This window comes from Conger conger, chromosome 18 (assembly GCF_963514075.1).
Source record: "Conger conger chromosome 18, fConCon1.1, whole genome shotgun sequence".
Classification (NCBI taxonomy): domain Eukaryota; kingdom Metazoa; phylum Chordata; class Actinopteri; order Anguilliformes; family Congridae; genus Conger; species Conger conger.
In genome coordinates this window covers 5,635,188-5,657,500 of record NC_083777.1, presented here as the reverse complement: position 1 = coordinate 5,657,500, position 22,313 = coordinate 5,635,188, and the positions used below count along the sequence as shown (strand labels likewise).

Below are 22,313 nucleotides of genomic sequence, written 5' to 3'. Positions count from 1 at the left end.
TAAACCCGCTGGGACAGTGGGTAACACTGGGTTCTGGAAGAGTGGTACCTTAAACCCGCTGGGACAGTGGGTAACGCTGGGTTCTGGAAGAGTGCTACCTTAAACCCACTGGGACAGTGATAGCGGACCGATCACAACTGGTATGACCGTGTTTGAGGTGTGAAAACTTGTACCTGGTTATGGTGAATAGTGAGGTTCTAAATTCTGAAATGGGGAAATTATGATAGCAATCGTGATGATGTTGGTGATGATGATGATGTTGATGATGATGATGATGATGATGCTGACTTGGAAGACGTGATGGAGTTTCCCGCCCGCAGAGAAGATATCCCACATCATGAACACACCAAAGGCTGTGTGGCCTACCATGTACTCTCCATGTACGCAGCGGAGACTGTGTTAGTTACCACAGCCTGCAAGCGGCAGAGATCGACCTGGCAGGTGCGTGTTGATTCATGGGAGAAGTTGTCCTGCGTCTGCAGGCTGGCTCTCTCACCCCCCCTGCTGGAGTTCCCTGGGAAATGAACATAATTACGTACGGCTCCAGACCATGGGCTGAAAGGACTTTAGTCTAGATATACAAGTCAATGCCTCCTTTTATAAATAAAATTTTAAAAATGTTTCAGAAAGAAAAACGTTCCTTTAATTCTGTAAACTACCAATTGTAAATAAATGTTTAGCCTTCTTACTTGTAACTAAAAATACTTTTTATGCAATAAATTATATTTCCTAGTTTAACAAGATCACGGGGCCTCTTGTGTGTTTTCACTTTTGGGGGATTGAGGGGTCAGGCAAATGGACAAATCAAATGTTAATAAACAAACGTGTTACCGGGAGAGGGCAATGTCCTGATTTGGGACATTTCTACAGTGCATTGCATTACAATGCATTTCACAGCAAACTGCCCATGGAGGTAAGGACAGGTAAGCAGGATCACCTGAAGCAAAGCCACCTCTTCTGAGTGCCTCTAAGGTTCTCTCCCTACCCTACCCCCTAGTGCTCCCACCTGTTGTGCCAATTCAGATTACAGTATGACATGGTTTACATTATATTTTTATGGCTATGGATGCAATATTTATGTATTCAGAATGTGTATTTTGGTTCTTGGTCAGCATAATTAACTTGCTGTAGTGCTTTAATGATGTTGCATTCATGCTCGCTGGTCTGGGGATGTTGATAGCCAACTGAAGATCTGTCAGGTGGATGCACTTATGTTTCCCCTGCACTGTGCATTGCTCTGGATGCGAGTGCTAAATGAATGTGGTGCATACTGATCTGCACCATAATTTTCCCATCTGAAAATGCTTCAAACCCAATCCATTATTTATTCATGGGGATAAAATCCAAAGACCACTATGTCTGGGAAGATAGTAAATCAAGAGACAAAGTGCATTTTTTTCCCACCGGTCTTCTCCAAATTCTGTGGGGGTGGAGGTTGATATTGTTTCAATCTGTGCATGTGAGATTTTTCAAGTGGGCGGACGTCTCATCTGTTCATCTAGAAGTTGTTGAGCTGAGACTGATTATACTGACATTTTGGACAAAAATGAGAGTGTCATAAATATGTTGTTTATAGGGTACAAAATACATGTGTGAAGTTTTATACAAAAATACTGTTTAAAAGATGCTACATTTAAAAGGTCGAATCTGTTTGGCGCCCATTCACTTTGGAATCTTTGAAGCTCAATCTCGAAAATACTCAGAACGCAGATAGAGCCTTATAATTCTCAGTGCCCGAAGTTCAGGTTTCATACCTAAAACAGAACAAAACTATTTTAGTCCTCCTACTGCACTTTGGGTATTATGTGTTTTCCGGACTACAGTAATCCAGTGATTCCATTTCCATTGATTCGCTCATTTTTGCAATCCCCTGCAAGTACTATTTAAAGAGTTAATGCGGGTCAGGGGACAGAGGTCATGGGTTTGTTGGAGCTTCTGGTTTTTTCCCCTCACTTTTCCTCATTAGATCGTGTTTTTACCTCCTTTGCCAGTCATCCCGCTGTATTAGACCTTTGGAGCTGAACTATATAGAGGTATAAATGAACACACTTTCCCCCGGGAGAGCCGCCTTTCTTTTTCATTTTCTACCCAATTAAACATGTATTTATTTATTTGTTTAGTTATTTATTTGTAGATTGATACCAAGTTATGCAGAGCGGATACTTTTGTGAAACTGCTAAGGGCATTATATGTACAGCTCCAGTGAAATTGGCTTTTCTTCTGTCACAGATATTCTCCTGGGAGACGGGTCTTAAAATATTCATTTAGGCGCCGTGTCTTGCAAGGACACAAAAACAAATCAACAACTACAGAAACGGATTAATGCACAGTCTGCCCCTCCTTCATAGCATGGGGGCCTGAGCCATCTTTGTTTTTAAAGAATATACGGTCGTGTGTATAACTCTGCTCGCGTATTAAATATTTCTTGGATGAAAATGGCTCAATAGATAGGTGGGCGATGTCAAATCTACGCTTTTAAAAAGCCTCTACCTAATAAGCCAGCAACCATACTGAAGATGGAAAGTTTTGTGTTTTTCCGTGGATCCAGCCTTAACCGAGGTAGCCTACTAGCCTAACGCTGCAGGATTCCCAGCACCTATACCGTTGAACGGTCATTTAAACAAACGTTAGGTCTAAAGAGCGAGCTTTTATTTCAAATACAATTGTTGTTTCTTTGCTAGGGAACCGTATTTATTTATAGCCTCATGCCGACGTCAGCAAATTGGCAAGCTAAGAAAAAAAACCTAATAAGATTTCGGAACAGCACTTTCAGTGATTTACCGGGCTCGGTGCAGACATTAAGACTCCCAGACCCTGCACTTTATAGGTTTAAAAAGGAACAGGAAAGAAACAATGTTCTGTTGGACATACTCTATAGTCTTGAGACAAAGACATTTTTTTCTTGCTTTGGCTCCATACTCCATAATTTTTGATTTGTAACAAATGATTCGCATGTGGTTAAAGTGCAGATTTTCAGCTTCTATTAAAGAGTATTTTATACATTTGCTTCACCATGTAGAAATGACAGTTTTTATACATAGTCCCCCCATTTCAGGGCACCATAATTGGCCAAATGGCTTCACAGATTTTTCTGATTAGTCAGGTGTGTTCAATCACTTTCTTAGTGCAGGTAAAAGAGTTTTCACAGTGTCTAGACTTGAGTCTCGACGTTTGATTACCTTTGGAGTCTGTTATTGGCGTTTATCAACAGGAGGACCAGACTTGCGGCAATGAAAGTGAAGGAAGTCATGAGGCAGAGAAATAAGAAAAATAGAGACATTGGCCTGATCGGGGCCTATGTCTGTTTAGAACACCATTGAGATAACATTGTATGTTTGGGTTCATTTTCTTGCTGTGGCACCTAATCTTCAGTCATCATCAGCAGAGGTCTTCCTTGGCTTACCAGTCCCTTTTTCTTCTTAATGATGTTCCAAACTGTTTACTTCGGTGGGCCTATTGTTCGTTTTTTATTGTTATTATTTCTCATAATGGCTTCTTTGACTTTCACTTTATTATGTACACCTGTACACCAGTTTGTTCAGGCAAATATCTAATCAGCCAAGAATGTGGCAGCAACACAAGCCATAAAAGCATGGAGACAGCAGCAGAATACCAAAAAAAAAAGTCTTAAGAAATAAGTCTAATAAATGACGAATAAAGTTCATATATAATTTGTCAATCTTTTTGCTGTTATTGTTTATTTTTACTATGTCCAGGCACATATGCCCAGACAATTAAATTAGTCATAGAATTCAACACTGAGTAGGCCTACAATAGGAGGCTACTGAAACCACATGGGGTGACATTCCCAGGCGGTCACAGGGTTGCCGGTTCGATCCCACCCTGAGGTTGTCGAAGTGTCCCTAAGCAAGACACCCAACCCCTAGATGCCCCTGACAAGCTGGTTAGTGCCTTGCATGGCAGCCAATCGTCATTGGTGTGTGAGAGTATGTATGAATCGGTGAATGAGAAGCATCAATTGTAAAAATAAAATATATAAAGCCTCTATATAAATGCCAACCATTTGTTATTTACATCCTTTTGAGGCAAAGAATGCGCCTCACATTGTTTTCTGTAAGAGCCATTAATAAAATACGAATTGGGTTTAGTTCAGATGAACTATGTTGGAATGTCAAATGAGCATTCACATTCACGCCGAAATACGAAGTATACATAGCCTACCTGAGGCACACATGATACAGTCCGTGAAATACTAGCACTATTGACTTGTATTGTCTTTCGCGATCTTATCTGTGTGCGACTGCTCTTGTCTAACCGTGTAGTCAGGAAATGGGTGTTTGCTTGGAAGCGAAGCTGATGACTGTAGCTGATTACTTGAAGAAGGTTGTCGGCTTGCAGAGTCTCCACTTTAATTTTAAACTGTTTTATTTTTTTTAGAACTATGTATTCATATTTTACCAGTTACATTAGCTGTTGTTCACAGACACAGAGTATGGTGAAATAAAATAAAGTATACGAGACGTATTTAGCGCGGCTGGGTAAGTGTTTACATTTCTACCAAATCGTTGTTTTGAATTTACGCACGAAATTATGAATACATAACTTATTGGTGTACATTTATAGACAGTAGTTAGTCATTCTGAGCAGCGTCGTTTCTCGCTTCGACTCGCACTTATTATTATATTCAATAAGGTTCACTGGCGACTACATCCCTTCAGTTTTAGCTGGGCGCCTCGTTTATAACTAAGAGCCGGCATATTTTTTTTTGTAAATACAATAGTTAGGCTACAGAATCATAAAACCAAATACAAGAAATGTAGCCAGACTTGTAAGGAACCCTAATGTAAGTTAATGTTCCTTCTCTGCTCAGCCTTTAGCACGAATAGTAGGTTACTTTGTTATTGGACTTGTTGTCGAGACTGCTCATGTGACTTTTGCTCCGCGGAGTGTCTAAGGAGCTGTTTTGACGCAACTTTTCGCAATTGATGACTTCTGAATAACGACACGGCGTTTGTCGAAATGGTACAGCCCGTTCATGCCATACCCTGCTGTAAAATACAGCAATACAGCTGGTCAAATCATGTCAAACCCCAGCTGGTCTGAACTGGCTGCCCAGCTAAACTGTGTCGACCTCGAATATGCTCCATAATTTATTAATGGCAGTTGTTGCACCTTGCATGAATGTGCTTGAAGCGAGTGCTGTAATTTAAACCTGTATTTTAGACATAATGTTCTCAAACTCGATTGGACCCCTGTGTATTCTGGTCTTGGTGCCGACCACAATGGCAACCCTTGAATTGTTATCAACTGATAAGTCAGATAAGCTACTTTAATTTTCAGTAATATGACAGATTATTCCTTCAGACAGTTAAATTGCGTTACAATTTTGCCAGATGAAACGGTTGAGATCCAAACTGCTGAAAGTGTTGACACCAGGTTGCTGAAACTAAATGAGCGAACCTGCATGCGATTTAGATGCATTTAATGAACTCATTTTTAAAGAGCTTAAGGTCAAGGGGGTATATTATGAAAGTGAGGACCTTTCCAAACCTGGAACATGGACTGAAGTGAACTTTTCCAGCTAGCTCATTAATCCTGCTTTGTGATATTACCCCCTGGTTTCAGCAACTTTCTTTGATCAGGGGATTGTATCACAAAGCAGGATTAATGAGCTAGCTGGATAATTGAGCTGTTTCCGGGTTTTACTCCATACAGTTATCCAGCTAGCTCGGGTACAGGCCCCAGGAGAACAGCATGCACAGGGAAATGAGTTTGAGAACCCCTGGGTTAGACCATTAGACTACCAAGTGTTATTGGAATTGAGAAGGCTCACATGATCTGCTTGACGACTGAAGGCTCTTGACAGCGACAGATAGAAATGGTTCAAATCAAATCAACGCAAGACGCATTTTCTATTCGTGCAAAATAGGGACAATTAAATGAAGACTTGATCATTGAAATAGACCAGGATAAAAAAGAAACTATTGTTCTGTTTGCCCCCAAATCTCTCTTCCCCCCCCCCCCCCCCCCCCCTGTAAATGAGGATTTGACCGAGATGAGTCACCCCCCTCCTTTCTGTGTCATTGTTCTCAGATACCCCTCTAAACAATGAACATGGGCTCCCTCCATTCCCCAAACAGGGGGGTGTCCACATTCCGCACCTCACACATGACCCGCGGCACAGAGTGCTTTTGTGAAGCAGTCCGCCTCTCCTCGGCCCCGCTCTCTTCTTCTGTGGTGTTGCAGCGCGCGTGTGAGCGAACGCCCCTCCGGGCCACAGCTTGGAGGATCACGTGTGCACATTTTCTAACCAGCGCGCAAGATGTGCCGTGCCAGTGGGAAAGTCGTCTCCGGTCCTTTGCGTGGAAGCGGTGTGACGTGATTATCCCTGCATTCCTTGCTTCAGCATCTCGGGCTACTGGAAGCATAAAAACAGGCTGCAGGGTGGCTCTCTCAAGCAGCGCGTCTCTGTTTGCTTTTACCTGCAGGCTCTCTCAAGCAGCGCGTCTCTGTTTGCTTTTACCTGCAGGCTCCCTCCGTCTTCCCTCATGCGGGCCTGGTCGCACCCGGTTGGTCCCCAGGCTCGACTGAATTCCCTCCCTGGAATGTGTGTCTGAGGCTGGGGAGAGCAGTCTTCACTGGTCCCCTGAGCACCACTGGTGCAGCGGAGTTCATCTGCGGGTAAGATTGCCTCATATTTACTGTCAGTGTGGCACTGTGGGCAGAGTACTGGACTTGTAACCTGTAGTTTGCAGTTCAAATCTCAGGTATGGCGTTGCTGATTTGAGTTAGGTGGGGTACTTTAGGCAAATAAGTTTCAGTAAAAACATTTCATAACTTGATAATTTCTTAACCAAACTTACACAACACAAGCATTTATCTTCTTGCAAATGGTTACAACAGTTGAGTAAATGTAGTTTCCCAAAGTTGTGATGGGTTGGTGTGAGTGTCATCCACTGCCATGTGATATTTTTATGTGTTACCTGTTTCTATTTTGAATCTGAAAGCGTAGATGATGCATGTCACTCATATCTGCTATGCTGAGCATGTTTAACAGCAGTAGCAAGTAGTTTAAAAGGTGTTTATGAGGAGCGGTGCTGCGTTATGCAGGGGAAGCATCTGTTTTCCGTGACCGTTCAAAGTTGATAATGTGTCCGTTGTGGCAGATTCGGGTCGAATCGCGCTCGCTGTTGAATACAGCTCTCCGTTCCTCTTTCAGTTTCTCTCCGACTCCTCTCCCTCTGCCGTCCCTCCGTTCCTCTCTCCTCGCTCCCTGGGTCTGCGAGAGGATGGAGGGGAGCAGCCTGAACTCTGCGTACGTGCCCGCTGTGCGGGCCCCGGTGTTGGAGGACGTGGAGGTGGCGGGCGGGGACGGGGAGGACCGTGGGGGACGGGACGCCCCCTGCTGAAGGACCAGGCCCTGGCGGCCTGCCCCCCAGAGGACGCGTACTGCATGGTGTACGCCATCTTCTTCATCCTGGGCATCGGCTCCCTGCTGCCCTGGAACTTCTTCATCACCGCCAAGCAGTACTGGCTGTACAAGTTCAGCAACAGCTCTGACCCGGGCGCTCCGGGGGAGGCCCACTCGGACCTCAGCGTGAGTGTATGTGTGTGTGTCTGTGTGTGTGTGTGTGTGTGTGTGTGTGTCTGTGTGTGTGTCTGTGTGTGTGTGTGTGTGTGTGTGTTTGTGTGTGTGTCTGTGTGTGTGTGTGTGTGTGTGTGTGTGTGTGTGTGTCTGTGTGTGTGTGTGTGTGTCTGTCTGTCTGTGTGTGTGTGTCTGTGTGTGTGTGTGTGTGTGTGTGTGTGTGTGTGTGTGTGTCTGTGTGTGTGTGTCTGTGTGTGTGTGTCTGTTTGTGTTTATCTGTGTGTGTGTGTGTGTCTGTGTGTGTGTGTCTGTTTGTGTTTATCTGTGTGTGTGTGTCTGTGTCTGTCTGTGTTTATCTGTGTGTGTGTGTCTGTTTGTGTTTATCTGTGTGTGTGTGTGTCTGTGTCTGTCTGTGTTTATCTGTGTGTGTGTGTGTCTGTGTCTGTTTGTGTTTATCTGTGTGTGTGTGTGTGTGTGTGTGTGTGTGTCTGTGTCTGTCTGTGTGTGTGTGTGTCTGTGTTGCTGTGTGTGTGTGTGTGTGTGTCTGTCTGTCTGTCTGTCTTTGTGTTTGTGTGTATGTGTGTGTGTGTGTCTGTCTGTCTGTCTGTCTTTGTGTTTGTGTGTGTGTGTGTGTCTGTGTCTGTGTGTCTGTTTGTGTTCATCTGTGTGTGTGTATGTGTGTGTGTCTGTTTGTCTGTCTGAGTTTATGTGTGTGTGTGTGTGTCTGTCTTTGTGTGTGTGTGTGTGTGTGTGTCTGTCTTTGTTTGTGTTTGTGTGTGTGTGCGTGTCTGGTTTGTGGAGGGGGTATTATAGAAGCATGCTTCAAAACATGTTTTCAAAGTCCTTTAAAAAACAGGATATAGGGTGGGGCAGTTTGGCTCCGCCTCTAGGACCGAACTCAGACTCCCCCTGGCCTAAAGTCTCTCTCTCTCTCTCTGTCTCTGTCTCTGTCTCTTTCTCTCTCTCTCTCTCGCTCTCTCTCTCTTCCTCTCCCTCTGTGTGTCTCTCTCTCTCTCCCTCCCTCCCTCTCTCTCTGCCTGGCCCTTTCCTCCCTCATAAGCGAGCCCCCAGCTGAACCGCAGTCTCACACCCTCCCCTCATATTCTGCTGTGATAAACATGTGTTGAAGAGGCCCAGACAAAGTGTAAAGTGTCGGTTTAATGAAAGAGCTGAAGGCTGTTATTTTCAGAATCAGAGCTCGAGGATGGGGCTGGGGGGGCGGGGGGGGATGCAGTGCCATTGCGATTGGGGGGGGGGGGGGTGGGGGTGATTCAGTCAGACCTGGGGCAGATCCCGTGACGTTAGCGAGCACTGAGGGTCCTTTCAGACCTTCCACACAGGATGATCCTTTAATTTCCTCCACAACGAGGGAGAGAGGGAGAGAGAGAGAGGGAGGGAGGGAGGGAGGGAGGGAAGGAGAGGAGCAAGGTATATCAGGACAGTTCTTGTGCGTTTGTTTTTATGGCTCATTTTTAAACAATAACATCTAGCCTCACTCTAGCTGTTTTAAGCACATGTTAGGCCTTGTGCGTGAAGTCCACCCACAGTTGGACACAGGGCCGACGTGACCCCCCCCTCTTTCTCAGTAATCTGATTAGTGGCTCAATACTCTAGTGTGGGGAAATGGCTCACTGATAGATAATGTCAAGTGCATGAGTGAACCTGCACACTGGCCAGGTCAGGGCCAAAGGGACTCCCAGGGACTCCCGGGGCGTGGTGGACGTGTCCCACACACATTTCCCTTCCTCATTCACAGCACAGCTCAGCTGTATTTGGCATTAGCTCATTATTTTAGCCAGCTCTCATATCCAGGGTTTATTAGCAGGCCAGCGGGGTGAGTGGGTTTTAAAGCCTGCTGAGCCTGCTGTTGTTTGTTCTTGTTTGTGCTGTTAGATAGTTTAATGCTCAACAGGGCTGTTTTGTTCTTGTTTGTGTAATGCAGTTTAACGCTCGGTAGGGACATTCTTATCTGTCTGCGCTGGGACGATACTTTTCCCCACGAGGGAGTCGCTGTACTGGAGTCCCTGATCATCAGTCTGTAAGTGGCTGTGGGTAAGGGCATGTACTGAATGCCTGTAATGTAACGTAATAAAATGGCTCTGGTATCTCCAGGACGCGGAGTCCCGGAGAGTTGGGTCGGTGTTGTGAGGCGTCCCCTGCCCCCCCGTGGCCTTCAGCCGGCCGGGTGTGACAGACGCGTGACTACACAGCCGTCACGCTGGGGTGAAAAAGTGCCCTCTCTGCACATTCACTCCGCTTGCTCATACTGGGTTTGGAAAATAATTTTTTGCCGTCAGGCACTTCACAATCAGATTCACAACCAAACTTCCCCTTTTCCCTTCCTCTCACGGGGCAGAAAGCAGAAGGCGGTGTGTGTGTGTGTGTGTGTGTGTGTGTGTGTGTGTGTGTGTGTGTGTGTGTGTGGCCATGCGCAAATGTGTACATGTGTACGTGTGTGTGTGCGTGCATATGTACAGTGCCTTCCAGAAAAAATTCCATTGAAGCAAAAAAGCTGGGTGAGTTTATAAAACACTGGCAGGGTTTGAATCTTCCTTAGGAACACCGTTAAGTCCATTGTAACAAAATTGGGAGAAAAAAATTATAATAACAGGCCCTTTTACCAAACTGAGCAATCGCACAAGAAGGGCAATTGTCAGAAGTGACACTGCCCTGCCAGAGGAGCTGATTGGCTTAAATGGGGTCCACAGTCTCTTCAGCTCTTCACTGATTTGGCCTCTTCTGGGGAGTGGCTGGAAGAAGCCACTTCTGGGAAAGGCCAACAGGATGATTACTTTCTGATGGCACTGTGTGTGTGTGTGTGTGTGAGTGTGTGTGTGTGAGTGTGAGTGTGAGTGTGAGTGTGAGTGTGAGTGTGAGTGTGAGTGTGAGTGTGAGTGTGAGTGTGAGTGTGAGTGAGTGTGAGTGTGAGTGAGACTGTGTGTGTGCGTCTGTGTGTTTTAAGTAGAGCGTGACAATGTGGCCAGCCTGTGTTCCCATGCAGATGGATTTATCAGTCTTCAGCCTTCATTAGTGTGTGCAGGCTTATTATGTCTGTTCTTTGTGAGGGAGCCTCTGTGCTGATCCCTGTGCAAAGGGAGGTTCTGTAGCGGACATGAGCTGGAACATTTCTGAGTCACACTTCAATGCAGCCTTTCCACAGTGACAGGTGTGCTCTGTGTGCTGTTAGTGATGTGGTTGGGCTATAAACAAACTGTTCTTCATGTACAGATTTATAGTCCTTTATTATCAAATCTCTTTCACTCTCTGTTTCTCTATCTTTCTGTCTCTATCTCTCTCTCTGTCTCTCTCTCTGTCTCTCTCTCTCTCTCTCTCTCTCTCTCTCTCTCTCTCTCTCTCAGGACGTGGTTTCATGTGTGTTAGGAGTGCTTTGTGGGAATTGCATGGTTCTTATGACTCGTATTTGTGTCATTTCAGGACTATTTTGAGAGCTACCTGGCTATTGCCTCCACAGTACCTTCTGTATTATGTCTGGTACTCAACTACCTCCTGGTCAACAGGTAAGTCCACCTGTCCCTGTATGTAATCTTTCAGTGGGACTCCCACAGGAGGTGGTGGTAGTGCATCTGTAAGCTGCTTTGCAGGTTCAAAATAAACACCACTGAAGAAGAGGGGACCACTCTCATCCCCTCAGTGCATGGAGAAGGGTCTTACTGTACACATTCAGCCTGTAATTGCTGTTTATTCCTGTCCTGTTCATGGTGCCATTCTGAGACTGAGGAAAAAAACAAGAAAATAAAATGAACCTTGTGCTTTGAGCTGCAGCTCTGAAGCGTTTTCCCACCCAGCGGTTATTTTAGTATGTGCTGAAACGCATGTTATGGCCTGTGGCTATGACCCTCTCACTTGAGCCAGTTAACGGTTGTTACAGTTTGTGGGAAAACTACAGGAACTCATGAAACCATGAAAAGCCTGGAGATTTATTGCAGGGTTTTACAGTTCTCTAGTCATGAGCCCTGTGACGTCCAAGAGGACATCAATACAAATGAACATTGTTATGCGTTTAACGGTATTCTTACTGTTTTGTTTTGTGTTCTTAATCGATGTAGTTCTGGGTTAATTTCCTTTCGACTTGGTTTGCTCCATACGCAGAGGCTGTGGGGAACATGGTCTGAAGAGCAACCGTTTCTAGGAATGATGTCATATAAGATCAACAACAGCTTGGCTAATGTTACAAAGAACAGCCATGGTATAATTGGCCTTATCTGTGAGAAAACAGAGCAAACAGAAACGTATAACATCCTGTCCTGCCAGTCTCTCTCTGTGTGAGATAAATAGATTTTAAACAGAAAACATTAACATGAGCTGTAACATTACGTCACATTTTGACGGCCCTAGACGTGGGAACACATTTGCTGTGAAACCAGCCAGTAAGATAAACATACAGTATATAACATGAATTGGCGGAGGGGGAAATAATTGTACAGCTACCTCAGTGTGGGAAGTTTTATTGGTGGTGTTAATATTAATGTAATATCAACAATATTGCTGAGATGAACTGAAGCACTAATACGATGTTGTAACGCAGCACCCTGCAGATGCATATGGTAAAGTTTTGTTTATGAATCTGCTCTCTTTGCACTATTTGGACTCCTCTGCGTCCACAGCTTTTAGGAGTGGTGCGTCATTTTGAGTGTTGTGGCTGTGCAACATGCGGGTCGCCACGCATCGTTTTGAGCATTGTTCACGGCAGGAGTCAGCAACCCTGGTCCTGGAGAGCCGCAGAGTATGCTGGTTTTTGCTTTCGCCTTAATACCAGCAACCGATTCAGGCCCCAGAAACCAGGTGAGGCGAGTAACCTGTGTAATCGACTGCTTTAATTGATCAACAACGAAACAACGAAAGCCAGCACACCCTGTGGCTCTACAGGACCACGGTTGCCGACCCCTGGTTTACGGTGTGACATGCGGGTCGGTGTGTAGAGTTTTGAGCGTTGTGGCTGTGCAACATGCAGGTTGGTGTGTAGAGTTTTGAGTGTTGTGGCTGTGCAACATGTGGGTCGGTGTGTAGAGTTTTGAGCGTTGTGGCTGTGCAACATGCAGGTCGGTGTGCAGCGTTTTGAGCGTTGTGGCTGTGCAACATGCGGGTCGGTGTGTAGCGTTTTGAGCGTTGTGGCTGTGCACCAGCAGGGGGCAGTGTGTAGCGTTTTGAGCGTTGTGGCTGTGCACCAGCAGGGGGCAGTGTGCAGCGTTTTGAGCGTTGTGGCTGTGCAACATGCGGGTTGGTGTGTAGAGTTTTGAGCGTTGTGGCTGTGCACCAGCAGGGGGCAGTGTGCAGCGTTTTGAGCGTTGTGGCTGTGCAACATGCGGGTTGGTGTGTAGAGTTTTGAGCGTTGTGGCTGTGCACCAGCAGGGGGCAGTGTGTAGCGTTTTGAGCGTTGTGGCTGTGCACCAGCAGGGGGCAGTGTGCAGCGTTTTGAGCGTTGTGGCTGTGCACCAGCAGGGGGCAGTGTGTAGCGTTTTGAGCGTTGTGGCTGTGCACCAGCAGGGGGCAGTGTGCAGCGTTTTGAGCGTTGTGGCTGTGCAACATGCGGGTTGGTGTGTAGAGTTTTGAGCGTTGTGGCTGTGCACCAGCAGGGGGCAGTGTGCAGCGTTTTGAGCGTTGTGGCTGTGCAACATGCGGGTTGGTGTGTAGAGTTTTGAGCGTTGTGGCTGTGCACCAGCAGGGGGCAGTGTGCAGCGTTTTGAGCGTTGTGGCTGTGCACCAGCAGGGGGCAGTGTGCTGACGCTGTGCTGACGCTGCGCTCCACAGGCTGTCCTCCTCGGTGCGGATCCTGGCCTCTCTCCTGGTGATCCTGGTGGTGTTTGCGATCACCACGGCGCTGGTGAAGGTGGACGTGTCGCAGCACCACTCCCAGTTCTTCAGCGCCACCCTAGCCAGCGTGGCGCTCGTCAGCGGGGCCTCCAACCTCTTCTCCGGCAGCGTGTTCGGCATCAGCGGGCACTTCCCCATGAGGGTGTCCCAGGCCCTGATCTCAGGTACCGCCTCCAGCGCTCCTCACTCTGCTGTGCGAGACCGGGCTGGACCACTGTCTGCTCTAGCAACATCTCCACCTTATCCCCACCCCTCCCTCTCCTCTGTTTCTCTCTGCTGCTTTCTCTCTCTACCTCTGTTCCCCCTATCCCCTCTCTCTCCCCTCTCTTCCCCTCTCCCCCTCCCTCTGTCTCTCCCTCCCTCTCTCTCCCACTCTCCCCCTTTGTCTCTCTCCTCTCTCCCTCACTTTCTCTCTCCCCCTCTCTCCCTCACTCTCTCCTCTCTCCCTCTCCTCTCTCCCCCTCTCTACCTCCTCTCTCCCCCTCTCTCTCCCTCTCCTCTCTCCCCCTCTCTACCTCCTCTCTCCCTCTCCCTCCCTCTCTCTCCCCCTCCCTCTGTCTCCCTCCTCTCTCCCCCGCTCTCTCCTCCCTTCCCCTCTCCCCCTCCCTCTGTCTCTCCCTCCCTCTCTCTCCTACTCTCCCCCCTTTGTCTCTCTCCTCTCTCCCTCACTTTCTCTCTCCCCCTCTCTCCCTCACTCTCTCCTCTCTCCCTCTCCTCTCTCCCCCTCTCTACCTCCTCTCTCCCCCTCTCCCTCTCCCCCTCTCTCGCCCTCCCTCCCTCCCTCTCCCCCTCTCCCTCACTCGCTCTCCCTCTCTCTCTCTCTCCCTCAGGCCAGGCCATGGGGGGCACGCTCAGTGCGGTGGCCTCTGTGGTAGACCTGGCAGCCGCCAGTGATGTAACGGACAGCGCTCTGGCCTACTTCCTCACTGCCGACGTCTTCATCCTGCTGTGCATCTTCGTGTACCTGCTGCTGCCCAAACTGTCATACTCACGGTCAGTACGGCCCTCACAGGCAGAGTTACCCCCACTCTGACATTCACTGAAGCCCTCCTGTCTGCAGCCAGTACTGAGCAGAACCACTGCCACTCAAACTCTTAGCCAGTACTGAGCAGAACCACTGCTACTCAAACTCACAGCCAGTACTGAGATGGTAATAGTGACAATAACAGCAATGCTGTCTCTCAGACAGACACACACTACAGCTGTAATAATCAGTGCTGTCTCTCAGACAGACACACAGTACAGCTGTAATAATCAGTGCTGTCTCTCAGACAGACACACAGTACAGCTGTAATAATCAGTGCTGTCTCTCAGACAGACACACAGTACAGCTGTACTCATCAGAGTGCTGTCTCTCAGACAGACACACAGTACAGCTGTACTCATCAGAGTGCTGTCTCTCAGACAGACACACAGGACAGCTGTACTCATCAGAGTGCTGTCTCTCAGACAGACACACAGGACAGCTGTACTCATCAGAGTGCTGTCTCTCAGACAGACACACAGGACAGCTGTACTCATCAGAGTGCTGTCTCTCAGACAGACACACAGGACAGCTGTATGTCTGTGTGTGTGCTTCTACCTCTGATCCAGCGAGAGAGAAGGAGAAATGAGAATAAGTGGTTTTTGGAGGCCGACCGAGTTTCACCCATACAGGATAACCACAGTTTAATGAAACTGGCGGGCGATGGAAACCTGTGACCTCACTCACTTAAAGCGCTTCGCTGGTGTGAAGCCAGACGCCTTAGGCCAGGTGCGGGCCTGGTTATTTTAGCTCTGGGCTTCTGAGGGAGAGTGCCGCACACACATTGGCGTTGAGTCTCCATTGGTGAACGGGCTTCCAGCAGCTGTGACATTCTCCCGATCCCTGCTCACTGCTGGGTTTCACAACAGCCAATGAAAAGCTGCCGATGAGCAGCGGTTTTACAGAATCTCCGCTGCAGTAGCTGTGCTGATCCGGAGACGTTTGAGTGCTAGTGTCCCACCTTTGCTTAGCTTGTTACACAGCAGGTCAGGATTGGTATAGGGTAACTCAGTTGGTTACCCCATTAAAAATTGAACTTAAGTCTCAGACTAGGCTGTTGTTCTGTGTCTGTGAATCTGGCCGTAATACTCTATTTAATAATCTCTATTCAATAATCTCTTATGATATTATGATAAGTTGCTTTGTATAAAGGGCCATCCACACCAAGGACTGTAACCATAGCAAAATGATAACGTGCTCTCGGCTATGTTGTCTGCCATTTTGAACGTGACGCCCTGTAAAAGCAGATGGATTCTGATTGGGTGCCAGTGTTTTATTTTTTAGGCAGCTAGAAAATGGCTTTGAAAGTGATCCCAACGATATTGTTCATCGCCGCCATCGTTGTGGTTGTGGTGTGGCTGGAGTGAGAACACTTTTTAAAATGACATATTTATAGTTTTTGGTGTGGGCCAGTCTTAAGAGCGTCTGCTAAGTGCCTGTAATGTAGTCTGTGATTCCCCTTGTGAGAGAACATTGAAGATATGAAAGGAGAAGATGTTCTTTACGTGCGTCTCAAATGACTTGTGTGTTTATGCAGAATATCAGGCGATTTAATCATCGTGTGATAAAAGTGTGATGAGAATACGTACAAGGATGCAAAGTTCAGAAAGCGTGGTTGTGACGTTTGTGTTCCTGGCACAAGAAGAGCCTTTGTAAACACTTCAATAAGATAATTAAAGATAGGAGAGACGGCAACTAGCACGACACGATCCTCGAGTCAGATGACACAAGGTGTTCTGCTGTAAATGTTTATGTGTTCTAAACTTGTGACTGCTAAACTGACAAAACCAACCATTCTGCTCTTTGAACACTATGTAAGTGTCTCTTGGAATTACTCTGACCTCTCTATGAGAGTGTGTTAGACTTCTTCCCTGATTGATCGATCGATGAACTAAATAATGTGCCATCTCTCTTCCCTGATAGATTCAGCATCTCATTTCCTCTGCAGTGCTCAATCCATGGCCAATAACTTATCAGTGAAAAACTTGTGCTTGTATAATTAAAAATATTGATGAACATCGAGACTGACAAGCAGTTTATCAGTTTTAATATTTTACAGTGTGCACCGAGCATTGGAGATTTTGATTCAATATTTAATTTCTCTTAAAGCTAAGTATGAGTTATTGATGAATCGTGCGTTGTTAAAATGACATTTATTTGCACACATTTGCGATAACTGCAGAGTGAAAGGTACCTGTGTTGCAGGTAGTTTTGTGTGAGTGTGGAAGTGTGGTTATGGGTATGCACTTAGTTGCACGTCGCTCTGGATAGGAGCGTCTGCCAGGTGCCTGTAATGTAATGAATGATTGACAGGTGGTCCCCTGCAGGAGCAGAAGGATGGGGCACACCCATGTCCCTCCCCAATCTCACTTCACCTTTCCTTTGCACTCCGCATGTCTGAAATCTCAACACTTTATTGACAATATAGTACATGCCAAAAGTTGGAAACAAGAAGTCATGGAGTTAATGTGGTCGCTCTTTTGCTCTTGCTTTCACATGTTCTCTCTCTCTCTGTCACCCTCTGTCTGTCACTTTCTGCCTGTCACCCTCTCTCTCTCTCTGTCACCCTCTGCCTGTCACCCTCTCTCTCTCTGTCACTTTCCCTCTCTCTGTCACCCTCTCTCTGTCACTTTCCCTCTCTCTGTCACCCTCTCTCTCTCTGTCACTTTCCCTCTCTCTGTCACCCTCTCTCTCTCTGTCACTTTCCCTCTCTGTCACCCTCTCTCTCTGTCACTCTGTCACTTTCTCTGTGTCTCTCTCTCTCTGTCTCTCTCTCTCTCTCTCTCTCTCTCTCTCTCTCTCTCTCTCTCTCTCTCTCTCTCAGACACTACATGCTGGCAGCAGCCAATAGGGGCAGCGGGGGCGGGTCGGAGGCGGAGGCGAACGGCCGGCCGGTGTCGGTCCCGCCCCTCAGGCCCATCCTGAGGAAGACGTGGCTCCTGGGCCTGTGCGTGTTCTACGTGTTCTTCGTCTCCATCATGGTGTTCCCGGCCGTGTCCTCGGGCATCCAGTCGGTCCACCACGACTCGGGCAGCCCCTGGACCACCACCTACTTCGTGCCGCTCACCAGCTTCCTGCTGTACAACGTGGCGGACTTCTGCGGGCGGCAGGCCACGGCCTGGCTGCACGCCCCGGGGCCCACCAGCAGGCTGCTCCCGGCGCTGGTGCTGGCCCGCACCGCGCTGGTGCCCCTCTTCATGTTCTGCAACTACCAGCCGCGGACCCGGCTGCGCACGGTGCTGTTCAACAGCGACCTGTTCCCCGTGGCCTTCGTGTGTCTGCTGGGCCTCAGCAACGGGTACCTGGGCACCCTGCCCATGATCTACGGGCCCAAGGTGGTCCCGCGCGAGCTGGCCGAGCCCACCGGCGTCATCATGTCCTTCTTCCTCACGCTGGGCCTGGCCGTGGGGTCCGCCTTCTCCGTGCTCATCGTGCACTGCATCTGAGGAGGGCGCAAAATGGCCGCCCGTCACCGCCGCGGGACGCGCGCCGACTACAGCCACAAACGCCGGGCGGTACTTTGCGGATTCCCATCATGCACTGCAGCACAGACTCGCCCCTTCGGGGATGCCACGCTGCTGGAGGGGCCTGTAGGGGTCAGTGCAGCGTACAGACCAGCCCAGTCAGAGGGCAGCCGTGTGACTTCCCATCATGCTTTTCACCTCATTTCCTGGACTTGCGTCTGCCTCTCTGCAGGACTGACCTTACTACCTTTTAGTTTTGTTTGAATTTTTTAAATAATATTTTAAGTCGATTTTATGCGGTGTCATTATTTTAGTGTACATTTTAGTGATGTTCACGTTGTTGTGTAAGCAGGTTTTATATAATTTTGTGGAAAATATTGTGCTCCCTTTTTTTGAACTGCTCGATAGTTCTTCCCACGGTGATGGTACGAATGCCAAGTGTTTGTCTGCCTGAAACGTTTTCTGTAACATCAGCTGACTGTGGTTATTCAGGGTTAAAGACTAACGCATTAAGATATAACGGGTATAGACACAAGTGTGCATTCCTTTTTATTTTTCTTGTTGAGTAAACGGGGAGGGGGGGGGTTCGACTCCCCACTGTTAAAGTGCTACTCCGTCACTTGGCTGTCTCTCAGCTTTGAGATAAATAAATCCTTTGTGCCATGCCGTTTGTCTGCTTCCTTTGTGATGTCCGTGCCTTCTCACTGCACCGATCCTGCAACAGAAAGCATCTGACAAATACTCAAATGCACACATACCGACTGTGGGGATTGTCACTCTGGTCTGGTTCTCACCAACTGCCATTGACATGATCTGTGCCTGTACTGTCTCCCCCTGCAGGCTGCTTGAAGTCACTGCAGGACAGACCCCAATAAAGCAGTTGCCAGTCTGGGCGGTGAAGGGATAACTACCAGGTATTTCAAGGTTGGCTTTCTTATACCTGTGCACACAGTCACACATTACTGTGAGTGCAGCTGTGTTTTGTGTGTTTGTGTGTGGCTGTGTGATCCTAGTGCTATGTGTGTATGTGTGTTTGTTTTGGTATCTAGGTGGGGCACTTCAGCTCATAATAAAGTTGGTATTTAATGTGGATTTGACGGTGACCGACACTCAATTTACCAAAGAATAACAATTTCTCAACGGCAAAAATATGGATAATACGACATTGATTTCTCAGATCTTTGATTCTGGATAGAACTATGAATGTTCAGTGTGTGTGCGCATTGCGCTATTGAAGTGCTAAATTCAATACGTGGGATTATTGCACAGCAAACAAGGTCCAAGGCAGTGGGTAAAAAAAAAAAAAGAAGCAATTTATCTGGCATTACTGTGAAAATGAGTGGGTTGAAGTGGGTCTGAAGGAGGCTTTATCAGTTATAATACAGACCTACAGCAAAGTCCGCTGTTAAACACGGCACTCCAGGGTGAGAGCACATTGCAGAAACCGGCGGGTGGCATGGAGAACTGCACATAAACATCACAGCACACTGCTGCTAAACCTTGTCATTGCGGTTATTTCCCCAAGTACCCTTTATCAAGAGCCACTTACGCGGTTGACTTTCTCACACCATCAACATTTGGGTATTTCACAGCAGGCAGTGACACCATTATGGGTCAATAACACGGGGCTGTGCTCCAGCACCAAACTATGATGCAAGTGGTTTTAATGTGAAAGCAGGACTGAGAGCAGCCTGTGGCTGCGTGCGCGTGCTCAGACTGGGCGATCCGTTAGCCCGCGGCGCTGATGTTCCCAGCTCCACCCAGCATGACCCGGGGGGGTGCTGCAGCCACAGCCGGCCATAAAGAGGGGACTGCGGGGCGGACGCAGGGGCGGGACTGCTGAACCAGGCCCTGGTCCAGCTCCACGGTCCCCCTCACTCCCCCCCACAGACGGGCAGGAAGTGATGCGCTTCAAACGGGATGACATCACGGCCTGTCTTGGATGCACGGGGCATTCTTCTGACCAGGCCACTGGGTACAATTCATAACAGCGGCCCTGTAGCCCGATAGTGCAGACCGGTGAAGAACATGGGAACGGTGTTTTTAAAATGGATACTTTACCCGTTTGGGTCAGAGGTTTTGGTCGCCCTGCACTTGATTGTCCCTTTGTGATTAGTTTGCCTGATGGGTGTCTGATAACTTTTATTCCTCTCTATGCTTCAGCCTCTCAAAGCAGAGGAGAAAGACAGTGAAAGATGGAGGAATGAAAAACTAATTTGGTGGCCTTTTCCCAGAACAAACTTGTTGGACTTGGGCCTGTATATTTTTTTTTAATAATGTCTGCTTTATTTAGTAAAGTCCTCCAGCTCAGTAACTCTAGTAAACAGGCTACAGAAAAAAGAAAAGCACATTTCAGCGGATGCGTGTGTTCACCATTGTGCGCTATACCAAACTAGCAGGATGACCAACTATCCCGTCATGACTTTAAACAGCCAACGATCGGACCGAACAGGCCTCCCTGACCCCTCATGCACTGATGCACATCATCTCCACTGTGAAACAGGCGTGTGCTCCACCTGCAGGTCCAGGCCAGGAGTGGAGCATCGTGGGTAGAGCTGGGCTCATGGGTAAGGTCACGGGTTTGAGTCCCAGGGAAGACACCGCACTTTTTTCTTTACAGCAGTGCAGTAAAAAAAGGGAATAAAGTGCAACTATTTTTTTAATAGCTCCATATTAGTTCCATATTTCAAATGTAGTGGAAACATTACACATTCAATTCTGAATCAAAGCATTAACAAATGTCATCAAGTCTGCATTATTCTTTTACAGGAAGCAAAGAAAAGTAATATTAATTGGTTTAAAAAAAAAAAAAATGGCAGTCAACATTTTTCTCTTCAAACATTACTGTATAAACTGAAGACATTTTTCAAGATTTATCTTCACTTTAAATTACTGAAATAATATTTTGTTGCATAACCATTGTTTTTGATAGCTGCTGCGCATCTGCGTTGCATCAAGTCAACCAACCTCTGACACCTAGAAACAGTATTTCAGCCCAGGATGAACAAACTACATTCCACAGTTCCTGTGAATGTTTGGATTTCGCTTCAGAAACTACATTTTTAATGTCACCCCACAAGTTTTCAATGGCCACTCCATTACCTCAATACTTTTTGTCTGGAACCAAGATGTTCCTTGCTTACTCGTGTGTTTGGGGTCGTTGTCTTGTTGAAACACCCATTTCAGGGGCATTTCCTCTTCGGCATATGGCAACAATCTCTTGAAGTATTTTGATTTATTCAAACTGATCCACGATCCCTGGCATACAAACCTAACACCGTCGTATGAAAAACATCCCCCATACCATGATTTTTGCGCCACCATGCTTCACTGCCTTCAGTGTACTGTGGCTTGAATTCAGTACCCGGAGGTCGTCTGACGTACGGTCAACGACCACTAGACCCGAAAAGAACAATTTCACTCATCAGTCCACAGAATGTTACAATATTTCTCTGGGCCAATTGATGTGTTCTTTGGAAAATTTTAACTGATTCTGCACATGCCATTTTTTCTCAGAACAAGCAGCGTGTATGTCATGACAATTGGGTCTTGTTTTTCTGTTACACTACTACATCTACAAGTAAATTATTTGCCATGTAGAAATCTCACTACTAATCAGTGGTTCATCAGGTTACTGATATTGTACTGCTATTTTTTTAAACACGACTGTATATCACAAAATTAGATAAAATTCAATGTTAAAAAGAATATGGACTAAAGTAAAAACCACAGTTCTGGGTTCTACTCCATGAACTTACCCATCTAACACCGTCGCCCTGCTTTGTGATATACCCATCCAGCAGTATAACCTCCAGTCACTGGATAAGAGCATCTTTCAAATTCTCAAAATATAAAACAAAGCCCCTGGCCCAAGTAACACACAAGCTCAATTGGATTTAGAAGTTCTTTATTTCAATTCCATTAAAAATCACACCCCTCCCCCCACCCCCCCTCTTCCCTCCCCAAGAGACTCGCCTGACAATCTCTCAGGCGCGTACAGTGAAGCCGATTGAGCACAAGTTCCATTTCATTAGAGATGAAAAACGAGTTAACAGGCCAGTGAAGAAAGTGATAGACGAACATGCTTCTCAGTGTTTCACACCCTTTTTAAAACAAAACACAAAAATCATCTTTTGTTACTACAAAAACAGATTTACGCAAATTAGGGTCAGGCTTCATGTTATTAAAAATAAACACCTATATCCACTCTGGCCTAGCAGGTCCATCACTTAGAGATGGAAGGAGGCAGGGCTCATTTTGGCATCCAGAGGCTGCCTGTGTGAATTATGCCCAATTGACCCTTTCCCATCACTATTGGCCCCCAGAGGTTCTGGCTTGACTTGCATTTAAAATGCATTACAACTTTTGAATCATGTACCTACACTGAACGGTGAATGACAAGCTGCAAAACCAACGAATATCCAGTTCAGAAGAGCATTACCACTCT

At 47.0% G+C, this 22,313-nt stretch overlaps 2 protein-coding genes across 2 annotated transcripts in view; both read left to right on the top strand.

Annotated features, from left to right (window-relative positions):
• The window catches only part of unc5b (unc-5 netrin receptor B), a 65,132-nt gene extending 64,386 nt beyond the window's left edge, over positions 1-746 (top strand). Inside the window, exon 18 of the mRNA XM_061228463.1 lies at positions 1-746. This exon is cut by the window's left edge and continues 2,609 nt beyond it. The gene's annotated coding sequence lies outside the window, so the exon portion shown is untranslated.
• Positions 747-4,295: 3,549 nt separating this feature from the next.
• Positions 4,296-18,530, top strand: slc29a3 (solute carrier family 29 member 3). The gene is given in 8 exon segments (XM_061227555.1): positions 4,296-4,499; positions 6,491-6,642; positions 7,181-7,358; positions 7,361-7,558; positions 10,982-11,064; positions 13,316-13,542; positions 14,209-14,371; positions 17,227-18,530. Coding segments are annotated over 6 exon segments (1,401 nt in total). The 5' UTR covers positions 4,296-4,499; positions 6,491-6,642; positions 7,181-7,250; the 3' UTR covers positions 17,849-18,530.
• The last annotated feature ends 3,783 nt before the right edge of the window (positions 18,531-22,313 follow it).